At 42.6% G+C, this 12,160-nt stretch overlaps 1 protein-coding gene across 1 annotated transcript in view; it reads right to left on the reverse strand.

Moving 5' to 3' along the window:
• Window positions 1-12,160, reverse strand: part of CAMK4 (calcium/calmodulin dependent protein kinase IV) — a 214,302-nt gene that overhangs the window by 51,303 nt on the left and 150,839 nt on the right. The window contains exon 5 of the mRNA XM_084779436.1: window positions 11,889-11,961. Coding sequence (XP_084635562.1) covers window positions 11,889-11,961 — 73 coding nt within the window. The remainder of the gene's footprint in view (window positions 1-11,888; window positions 11,962-12,160) is intronic.

Here is a 12,160-nt window from a genome sequence, read left to right on the forward strand (position 1 = left end):
GCGTGTGAAGGTCTGGGCATGCAAGCATCCATCAGTATGGATACCTGCCTGAGTTAGGAGGATTACGTTTGTGTGAGAAGACGACTGTATAGAGCAACAGAAAAGAGCCTTCATTTTGCATTTAATGAGACTAATGTTAATTGTCCTTGGAACTGAAAATTTTAATCAAAATTACAACCATTTTTTTCTTTTGGATTTAATGAAATATTACTAGCTGAAGGCAGTTTTGACATGGTAAAACAGAGTAAGAATGCCGAAAAGTATGCGGCCTGATTTAAAACGTAAACCTAAACCTTCTTAACGAATAATAGATTTTACAAAAAAAAAAATGTGGAAGTGAAATCTTTACTTTACTGGAACAATGGATATTGGTTAGCTGAGGCTAAAAAAAAATAAGCTGTGAGTAAGAAGAGATTAACATTATTGAAACAAAATCCTCTGGGACATATTTCCTCATTTTCAGCACACAAAAGCCACTGTATAGAGGGGGCCAAGGATACCAATTACCAAAATTAATTCGAGATCAGATAAGCAATTTAAACAGGCATGTAATCGCTAGTGAAATAGAAGCCATCATTAAAAGTCTTCCAAGAAAAAAAAAAAAAAAGCCCAGGACCAGATGGTTTTAGGGCAGAATTCTACCAGACTTTTAAGTAAGAGTTAATACTGTTCAAGATATTCCACAAAATAGAAACAGAAGGAACATTGCAACATTCATTTCACAAGGCCACAGTACCCTGATGCCCACAACAGGTAAAGACCCAACAACAACAAAAGAGAATACAGACCAATTTCCCTTGTGAACATATGCAAACAGAACCTAAGAACAAATCAAAAAGGCCATGCACAATGATCAAGTGGGCTTCATCACAGAGATGCAGGAATGATTCAACATATGGCTAAAAAACACTTGTAGAACTGTGCAACATCCTTAGTCATCAGGGAAATGCAAATAAAAAGTACTTTACATTTTTATCTTAACCGCTCTGAGTGAGGTATTCTGGACCCAGAAAGACAAATATGGTATTCATTTGCTTATATGTGGATATCTGTTAGTGAATGACACCTGAATTACAATCTGTAGACCCACACAACATAGGTATAGAGTAAAGGACTGGGGGTGGGGGTGGGGTGGGGAAACAAACAGATCTTGTTAGGAAATGGGAATAGAATGGATCATTATAGATGAACAGGGGTGCTGGAATGGAAAGATCAAGTGAGGGGGCAGAGAGAAGGGAATGAGGGGGGGGAATATGGTAGAGACAGCTACAATTAAGGACCATTTGAGAGGTAGTAGAGAAACACAATATAGTAGGCGCTTTCTAAACTATACACAATCATGAAGATGAACTAAATGAAATTGCAGAAATAATGGAGGAGACAGATTCCCAACGTGTCATCTCTTGTCACCAAATGAAGCTTCCAGTGATGGGACTGGGTTACATTTAATTGACCTGTTGGTCAAAGGTGTCCCACGGGAATTCCCCACCCAGGCTGCTGCCAAGACTATAGGTTTCTCTTCACAAACAGAGCCAAGGCCCCGCTGCTGAAGAAACCTATTCACTGACCTTCATTAAACATGAAGAAGTTGAGCTGATACCTCCATGAAGCCTTCACTCCTACTAGCATCTTTGGTACAGAAAGGAACTCTGCAGGCTACCAAACAAGAAATATAAACACCGAGCATCCACAAATCCTTCAACCTACAATGGTTCCCTGCCTGCAGTAACGAAGGCACGAAGTTTGTGAAAGCAACCAGTAGCTGATTTGACTTAAGGTCCACTCCGTGAGATGGAACCCATAAGCGACACTGATAGGGTGACCAAGACCCAGAGACTAGATAGCCTGGGACCCAGGGTAAAACTAAATACTGGTTTTAAAAAGTAGTGATAAAATGCCTCTTAACGATATTCTGCGATGGTGAGATCAGTGCCTTGTTCAGCTGTCATCAGGGACGGGTCGTCCTGCAGATGTGTACACTCTTAATTGGGATGACTCCGTCAAATCCCTCCCCTCAGAGCTCAGGGAACCCTGCAGAAGAGGAGGGGGCCAGAGTACAAGGGCCAGAGGGGATGATGGACACCATGAAAAAAGGCCCTCTAAATGAGCATGAACACATTTATATAAATTCACAGAAGAAAGCAGCCAGCACAGGGCGCGCACGGGTCTGCACCAGGTCCTCTGGGTATATACTATGACTTCCAGGTTAGGGTTTTATGGGATTCCTGAGTACGCAAATGAGCGAGTCTCGGATTCATGTTGACAAGTGCTAGCGTTGTAATGGTGTATCCTGGTGGCAAGCTTGATACACATGGGAAGAGGGAATCTCAGCTGAGGAACAGTCGCCATCATATGGCCTGTTGGGATGCCTATGGGGCCATTTTCTTGATTATTAATTAATGTAGTATGGTTCAACCTACTGTTCAGCGGCACCACCCTTAAGCAGGAAGGCCTGGGATATCGAACAGACGTAGTGTGATATGAGCCTGGGATTGAGCTGGTAAGCAGAGTTTCTCCACAGAATATGCATCAATTCCTGTCTAGAGATCCTGCTCAGACTGCCTCAGTGATGGATAGTGACCTGGAAGCGGAAATACACCATTTCCTCCTCAAGCTGCTTTTAGTCAGTGTTTAATCACAGCAATAAGAAAGCAGGACACCGCCTACACCAGGAACTGCTTTTAGATGCCCCATTTCCTAAGACTGAGATTCAGAGGGATATAGATTATCTCCCTGTTCTCAAATCTATTAAAATAATTAGATAAAATGATGTAGGCTCTGCCCGAGCCACTAATCTATTTTATTACACATTTATAAGCCTAAATATTAGGATATTGATAGAAGTGTTTGTTATTTCTTTGCTGCTAGTTGTTTCTCAATTCTTAGTGATTCTTCTTTGTGGTTAGATTATAATCATAACATTTTAATATTACACACCTTGCATTAATTAAAATCCATTATAAAATCTTAGCAAAAGGAAAGAAGAAGAGGAGGAAGAGGAGGCGGAAGAGGAGGAAGAAGAAATTGTCTCCCACAGGAACAGACTGATTTATTTCAAACATGAAGAACATTCTACATTCCCTGTTCTATCGTCACATCATTTAACTAATTTCCCAGAATTGTTTCACTGACACTAAGTAGACCCAAGTAGGCACGGTGTTCACAGAAACAAAGCACACGTGTCAGAAGCAAGCTGATTTTAATCGCCTTCAACCTCATTATCCCTTCCAGCCTCCCTTCACCTCGATTTAGCAGTGTGTGGGTGTGCATCTGATATTCAGTGAAACTCAATTTTTGGAAAATTGTGGGGCCAGAATCTTTTTATCTGGAGTATGCCCTTTGTGCTAAAACTGATGGATGGAAAATTATACCATACAATCATAATTAAGATACACTCAGAAGTTGATTCAAGGAGTTTGGTATGTTCGAGTAACGAGCAATAAGACAGACTATTCAAAGTGGCAGAAACACTTGGGAAAGACCAAGAGGGAGAAAAATCCACCAGGTGTTTTTCCCTTCTGCCTTCTACACAAATTATATTTCTCTTCATAATTACAAAGACAGCAAAAGCAATTCTCAACATCATCTACAGACTCAACTCAGGCAGTGAAAAAGATAACTAGCTCCTCGACATCTGGGTCTCCTTTTATAAATGGGAAGCTCCCCAAGAACTTAATAAGCAGGCTACCCCTCGCAGGCTACTGGGGCAGGATCAGGATATGTCCTCACTCATGCTAAAAGGGAAGTTGAAGGACAAGGTTCTGGTAATTTTCATATTTTGAAAGTGCTCCTCCAACAATGCATAAGACATCAGGGTGAGAGATGGATTCTACATATCAAATAATAAAGGTGAATTATAGAACTTATAAAATGTGTAAATTGTTATTCAGCACAGTACTCAGAACTGAAGACAAACAGTCACTTACTTTAGTGTTGATTCTTTTGTTTTTTATTTCATTAACTTCTAGAATCCCTCCTTGCCCTTTGGAGACTATGAACATTAGAAAACTATGAATTAACAGCATGAATTTTGAGAAGCTTTATTTTTAAATAATTTCTTGTATAATTAATGAAGTTATGATATCTCACCTTTAAACTCGTCTTTCTATAGTCCCTTTTATGGTGCTGGAATTTGAATTTTAAGCCACTGTTTTCCATCTCCTGCTGGTTCCTTTTGACTTTGCCACGAGTGGACATGAGGCTGGGAGCTGGGAAAGGATGACAGAATGGCTCCTTGTCTGCTTTCTGAGTCACTTCTCCTAAACACAATCCCTAACCATATGACCCTAGAACCGAGCTCTCTTTCACCTTGCAATGGCGTATCACTCAGGTAGCACCAGTTGGTCTCTTCTGTAGTTTCCACAGTCCTCTGAGGACATGTCAGTTGTACCAGCTGGCTGGTATGGCCATTTGCAGAGATCTGACTTTCAGCATCATAGGCGATTTCTCTAGGCTCACAGCAGCGGCGGCCAACAGTGATCCATCGCCGTGGGTGCACAGGTATTTTCATCATCTATGTTTTGATCATTGAAACTACCTTGTTTGCCCAGTGATAAGGATGATTATTTTCTGATACTGCTGCCTCCACAATCCCTTCATCTACGGACACAGTTGGCCTTTTCAGTTCCTCAGTATCCAGTCTATTCTGCATCAATTTATTCTCTAATAAGCTAAATCTCTTCTTTCTTAGGAAGGGAAGGCAGAGATGTTTTTAAAGCCAGGAACTCTTATTTAATCTTTATAATGGTATGTGTGTGTGTGTGTGTGTGTGTGTGTGTGTGTGTGTGTGTGTGGTATTTGCATGGTGTGAATAAGTGTATATTCTGACACACCTATGTATGCACATGTGGAAGCCAGAGGTCAATATGAGGTGTCTTCTTCTGTCGCTCCACACCTTAATTTTTGTAGTAAAGCCCTGACCAAAAGCAACTATGGAAGGTAAGGATTTATGTCAGACACTTCCAGGCAACAGTTCAAGACTTGATGGACATCAGGATGGGAGCTGGAGGCAGGGGCTGAAGCAGAGACCATAGAGGCATGCTGCCTACTGGTTTGCTTTCTCTGGCTTGCTCAGTTACACTTCGTATACAGTCCAGGCTCACTTGCCTGAGGATAGTAGTGCCCACGGTGTGCTGGGCCATCTACTAGCAGCTAAGAAGATTCCTCGCAGACATGGTTGCATGCATCTAATGGAGACAATTTCTCAAAGGAGGTTTCTTCTTCCCAGTTGTGTCAAATTGATGAAGAACCCTAACTGACTGAAATCTCAATTTAATAACTAGGCAGAATGCCCTGGCATCTGCCTGTCTCCCTGGCCCAGCTTCTGCATGGGTGCTGAGGATGCTAACTCAGGTCCTTGTGCACTCTACCTGCCAAGTCTTGTTGCAGCCTCAACTACCTATTATTTTGATGCTTAAATACTCAGGGTTAGGATGAAAGGCTTTAACACTTTTGTTAGCAATTCTTGGCTACCATTATCACACAATTCTTATTAAAAAGCTCTGTGGTTACAGATATAACAGCTTCTTAGCCTTTTTTTTTCCTTGGGAGTTTTTAAAGTAACTCAGCTCTCTATTCCACATGTACAAGTGTCTCCAGGTTCTGAAGTCATGGCTTTAAAATTGAGGTGTACCACAGGAACTGTGGCTGGAAAAGGAGAAGGAATGTGGCACTTGTGGAGGCGAGCAGGGCATGGTGACATGTTTGATACAGAGGCTCGGCAGGCAAATGGCCACTGGAGAAGAGCTGCCAATGGTGGCCATAGTGACAGGCATGGGGAATACAGGACATTCCCTTTTTTCTTTGTTTAAAGTTAACATTCTAACAAGGTGACTGCTGCAGACTGCTTAGAGCAACCCAGACCATTTAACCAGTAACTACAGTAATTTATTTCAAGGAGAAATAATACTCAGGAAGACCTAAAGATCAGCCTCAAAGGCTGACTGAGTTCATTCGAAACCAAAGGAGAAAAAAAAAACCTTTCAAATTTACTTACAAGTGCTCATAATTGCCATTAGAGGGGAGGGGAGCAGAAGTAGCGAAGGCATTGTAGGAGAAACACTAAGCCGCAGAGAAAGAAGATGGAAGAGTGGGACATATGTTATGGGAGTGATATAATTACACCTGCAACATTTCCCCCAAGCCCTGCAGTCTGTTTTCTGCTTCTGCGCTGGCAGCAGCCAGCCTAGATACAGCCTTCACAGGGGTCTGGAGGAATGTGAGAGCAATGTGAGATGTCAGGGAGTGTCCTCTCTGCCCTGCGCCTCTCACTAAACTAAAGCCATCACTACCAGTTCCTCTCCTGTAGGCACTATTTGCCTGCTGTTTCCAAAATGTCACCACGCCTTGCTTCCCTCCACAAGTGCCGCGTTCCTTTTATTTTAGCTAGTTCACTGGTGCTTCTCAATTTCAAAGACATGACTTCAGATTACTCTGAGTTCCCAAATGTCCCATTTCCCGTAGCTATCTATAGCTTTGTAGTTGACAATGAGCTATTTCAAAAATGCCAATCATCTCTCGCAAGTTTAAATTTGCTTTGCCTTCTACCTGTGAAACATTTAAGGGAAAGGTTTTATTTATTTATTTTTTTAAGTTAACCCTTAGTTTCAGAGATCTTTTGACAGCTTGTTTCAACGATCTTTGGCTTGAATGTGGTAGTCTAGAATCTAAACCAAAATTCTGTGAATGGGTAAAACAGTCATTTAAAACCACAGGATTAACAGTGGTCAGCTTAACTTTTCAGGCCTAGAATAGAGGTCTTAGGCCTTATCAGGGGTGACCCCGACAGACCCGCTGTTTCCTTAATTGGGTCTAACTCTGGAGTGTGGCAAATTCTGATGCTCAGAACACTTGGCTCTCATTCACTGAGGGACACCAGGGCTTCTTGTGCCCACTGCCTGCGGGGTTACCACCTGGAAGCGCACTTACTATGATGAACCCCAAGAACAATAGCCATGAAAAAGGTGGGGATAACTTGAAAGAACAAACATAAGATGGGGTTCATGTCACAGAAAATGAATGGAGTAACAATGAGGCAGGAGGGGGATGGTTTCGTTCATGGTGACAAGAAGCCATCGCTTTGTTTCCTGTGAACCGAATAGACCAGGTATCTCACTGCACACCAAGCACAAGGCCAATGGGAACCAAGCTCCCAGTTTTGTGGAATTAGGTGATAAGCACAGACAAAGCAATGGACAATTTCAGGCACTTGTAGGTTATGAAGACGATTGCACACGGCATGGTGAGGATGTGGAAGGCAAGGTCACTCTAGAGAGAGAACCTTTTAGTGGGAACCCGGAAGCAGAAGGTAAATCGCGGGTGAGTGTGATGAGAGAGGGTTTCAAGTGCAGAGAAAGTGGGTTCCTTGAGATGGGAATTAGCTTAGTTCTTTCTAGGGTCAGAACTACAGCCAGTGGGAGCAAACACGGAAGAGAAGAGTGGCAATCAAGCGCACCAGCAGTGGGTTGTGGGGAGAACCCCGCGTGTGGAAGATATTCTAGGGCACGTTAAGAAAGTGTGATTTTTTTTTCTTTCTTCTTTTAACCCAAGTCACTATGTAGACCAGGCTGGCCTAGAACTCCCTGTGTTCACCTCTAACTCACAATGTCCTTGCATCCACCTGCTGGGTGCTAGCACTGCAGCTTTCCTCCACGACACCCAGATGGCTCTCAGGTGCCAATGGTGGCGGCATCGTAGAAATGATTGCACTGGTTTATTACTGACGTCATAACTAGATAAGAACAGTAGATACCCGGGAATGGGAGTGTGTCACCCATTTAGGTTCAGCAGCAGATGAAACGCAAATGGTAACTTGAACCAGAGATTAGCAATGATCAAAACAAATGGTCAAATTCATGGTGTCACCTGGAATTCAACTAGCAGGATTCAGTGAGGTAACGGGGCAGTAACAAATCCAGGTAAAGACTGGGATTTTAGGAAACAGTTGTTGAGTGGCAAGGCCATCAAGATAACACAAGCCAGATGGGCACTGCCAGAGTTCTAGGCTAGCGTGAGAGAAGAAGAAATGCCTGCATGTGTCTACTCAAGGCTGCCTGAGCACAAAGGGAAAGGATGTGTTTGCGTGTGCAGTTGGTCACAGGAAGTTAGTTCTTGCAAGACCCATCAGGAGGGCTCTCTTCAAAATAAGATCATGCCTACAGTGAAATCACCCTGATTTTAAAAAGAGCAGGGATGTTGGCACACATCTGTATTTATTTATTTTTATATGTATAGGTGTTTTGTCTTCACACAGACAAGTGCACCATGCACTTGCAGTGTTCTACAGAAGAGGGCATCTGATCCCCTAGAACCGGAGTTACAGACAGTTGCAGTATTCTGTGGTGCTGGGAACCAAACCCAGCAAGAGCAGCAAGTGCCAGTCCCTCCAGTCCTGAAGTCTCTGTCTCATGGCAGCATCCAACAGACTAGTGTTCTAAACTGCACCATGAGGAATGGAGACGAACATTAAAAACTAGCAGTGAGAAAAAGTGACAGAATAGTAGCAGAGGTGTGGCTCTCAGTCTGTCAGCCTCCCTCACAGAACCCCCACCCCCTAGAACACTCCACAAACCCTGAACACTCCCCACACCCCAGAACACTCTCTTCACCCTGTGGCCACATTTATATTACACAGCTCTCACTCCGTACAGAGCTGACTGGACTAGGAAAGGTTGTTTGACTAATGCAGAGCCTTACATAGCTTCAGTCTTCAAGTCTGGACTGAAGATCAAGCAGTGTTTGTATCAACTTTGAGGAAGACTCGATTGAGTTTTTATGGCGGCGTGTTATTACAGGCACAGGATATTGACCGAAGGTCACTTTCTGAGCCTGAGAAATGGATAAAGTTGTAAAAGAGAAAGTGCTTGGCAAAGTTCAGTGTGCAAATGGTCCTGATAGCTCCAGCTGGTTGTCTGAGTTTCTTCACACACCTCTGCAAACATCTGGAAAAGCCAGCTCCCTGCCATTCTGTCACTTTCACTAAAATGGAGAGTAAGATCCAACTAGAACAATTTCTTTGAAGATGATTATCCTATTTGGGAAAATAAAAAAGTGTCCTGTCAGTAGAAAAGCATTTGAAAACAGAGTTATGACAAAGGACACAGGTATTGCTCCTGTTCAAAACCCTATACCAGCCGTGTAGTACAGAACATGTGCAGCAGAAAGAAAGACACTTGTGTGGTACCAACAGCAGACGATGGAGGTGGAAACACAAAACATACAGACCAGTGTGGGTGATCTGTAAATACCCTGCACGCAAGGCTGACCAAGGCTCGCCTATGACAGCTAAGCACGCACGCCAAATCACCAGCACTCCCCGACTTTAAACTTTTAGTTCATGTAATATGTAAAGCATCTTCAAATTTTCATATGTTGAACATAACTGTGCAATCAGTTTTTATCTGTCCAGATTAACATCGAATAAAGAATGCATGCAATGAGTCTCCAGTTGCTCTGACCTGTTGCTCGTTGGAACACGGCTCTGGTTTGTATGTTTTCCCAGCCCTTCCCACTACCATGTTAGGTTGACTGTTATGCCTGATTTAGAAGAGGAAATTAAGGTTTAAGGTAATTAAGGATATGCCCAAGCTCACATACAAAGAAGCCAAACTCGGCTCTGACTGCCAAAGTGCTTTTAAGAGCTGCCTGCCCGACCTGGACAAAGTGATGTGTGTGTCTCCCAGCAAAGGTCTGAATCACTGAAAGTAAGTCATTAACGTACACATTGCTTTGCCAGTATTGAACTTAGACCCCACAAAACAAAACCAGTAAATACAAGAGACAATTCAAGGCATACACGTAAGAACAAGAATCAGAAGCAAACAGAAGCATGTCTTACAACCACAAGCCACAAAGAAAAACACTGGAAAGGGTGGGTGACACGGGGTTCAGGGACAACTGAAGGTGGCTCCAACCTAAGTGGAAAAGGGGAGTATAGAAGCACTGAAAATCATTCCCAAGTTTGCAAGCCTAAGAAACTAGGGAGATAAAATAACCTAGAACACGGTTGCTTTTGTGTCCAGTAAGAATATGAATTTCATATCCAACATTCATGTAGCCAGGACCTACGTCATATATGAAGAGTAAAATTTTATTGCATCCATTGCAGTGTTTTTCCTTTCTTTCCTCTCTCTTCCTCTTCCTCTCCCCCCCCCTCAGCACCTGTGTGATATGTGTATTTACACATGTGAATGGATACGCCCATGTGAGTGTATGTGGGGAAGATGGGGAAGGTCAAATATCTTCTATTGCTCACCTCCTTATTTTTTATTTTTAAAATCATATTTATTTGTTTGGTTATTTAATGGGGTGTGTGTGTGTGTGTGTGTGTGTGTGTGTGTGTGTGTGTGTCCATGTGCCATAACATATGTGTGGAGAATAGAGAAAAACCTGCAGGAGTCAGTTTTTTTTCTTCTACCATGTAGAACCTGGGAATACAACTCAGGTCCCGGGCATGCATAACAAATTCCCTTAATCACTGAGTTGGATTGTCACCTTTGATTTTTTTTTTTTTTTTTGAGACATGGGGTCTCAGTGAACCTAAAACTCGCTGCTTCTTCTAGGGTGGTTGGCCAATGACTTACCAGGATCAACTTGTTTCTACACCCAGTGTTGAGGTGAGAGGCCAAGCCTAGCTTTTCACATATGTACTAGGTGTTTGAACTCTGTTCTTGCCTGCACAGGAAACACTCTTATCCACCCCAAACTTGTTTTTCCTGTGGTTGAAATTATTGGAACATGTGTTTGTTACTTTGGGTGATTCTTTAAGAAAACTAACTGAAAAATAATATACTTAATTGTGGGAAGATTGTATAGATGTTTTTAAAATTTTTTCAAGACAGGGTTTCTCTGTGTGGCCCTGGCTGTCTTGGAACTCTCTGTAGACCAGGCTGGCCTTGAACTCAGAGATTCACCTGCCTCTGCCTCCCAAGTTCTGGGATCCGAGGTGTGTGATTTTTTTTAAAAAACTAATTCTGGTAAACAGCCTCTCTTGCGACCTGTTCTATAGGCTCAGAGAATAATAATTTGTTTTGGCTTTGTACTCAACAATGAATCTTGTTGAGATATCCCAGCCAGTGACCAGAGCTGGAGAGATAGCCCAGCGGTGTAGGCCTATTGTTCTTCCAGAGGCCCTGAGTTCGGATGCTAGCACTCAGGTAGGGCAGTTCACAACTGCCTACCTATCACTCCGGCTCCAGGGACTCTGACACCCTCTTCTCGCCTCATGACACACATAAACACATGTATAAAAGTAAATAGTGGGGGAAAAAGAAACCAGTGACTCAATTGGAAAATTTCAGCCTGCATAGTCAAAACTTGTTTCATCTAGGCAACAATTACCTGAAGTTCAAACCAAGTTCTGAAATTCACATAATCATAAATGTGTATTTGCTTCCATAGTTAATTTATGAAGTTATGCTCCAATACAGAATTTTTCTTATATTTTTCCTCAAAAAATAAAATGGTCGGATTCATTTTTCTTCAAGTCCACTGGTTTATTTTAAAAGGAAATTCAGTCATCGTTACGCTTTAGGCTCTATATCTTATTCACCCTTATTCCATTTCCAATCAAACTGAACAAAACAATAAAGCCGACAAAGAACTACACTGAAAAAATGAGGGGAGGAAATGATAAAGAACACTAGAGCCTAGTATGAACTCATGACAGAACGTAAATATCTCCACAAGCCTACAGGGCGCACCCTTCTGGTCTGAGTAACTGGTTCGTTACGTGCAGTAACTGAGCATATTTTCTTGCTTACGTTTTAACCACACGCCTGTGCTTCGCTTACATTTGCATCACACACCTCTACTGCGTGAACGTGAACGAGGCCCCGCGAGAGGAAGCGACAGCCAGCAGTTAACGCACATCGCTGCTGGTTCTTACTTACAGCAACTGCCTCCAGGATTTGCTTCACGGCGTCAGCAGCGTCACGCTCACTATAGTATCCTTTCTCCACGATCCTAAAAGATAAAAACACAAGATGCTTCTCAGACGCAGGCGGTTAGCGGAGTGGATATTAAAGGACGTTAATCAGTCTCGGAGAAGACACATCTGAACAATTGCAGCAGAATTTCCTAAGACCAAGGGAAAGATTCTATAAACCACCATTCTAAAATCTTGGCTTTGCTTAGGAAATAGAAAACATACATTTTTCTCTCA

This window comes from Acomys minous (assembly GCF_964271855.1).
Source record: "Acomys minous genome assembly, chromosome: 4".
NCBI classification, from domain to species: domain Eukaryota; kingdom Metazoa; phylum Chordata; class Mammalia; order Rodentia; family Muridae; genus Acomys; species Acomys minous.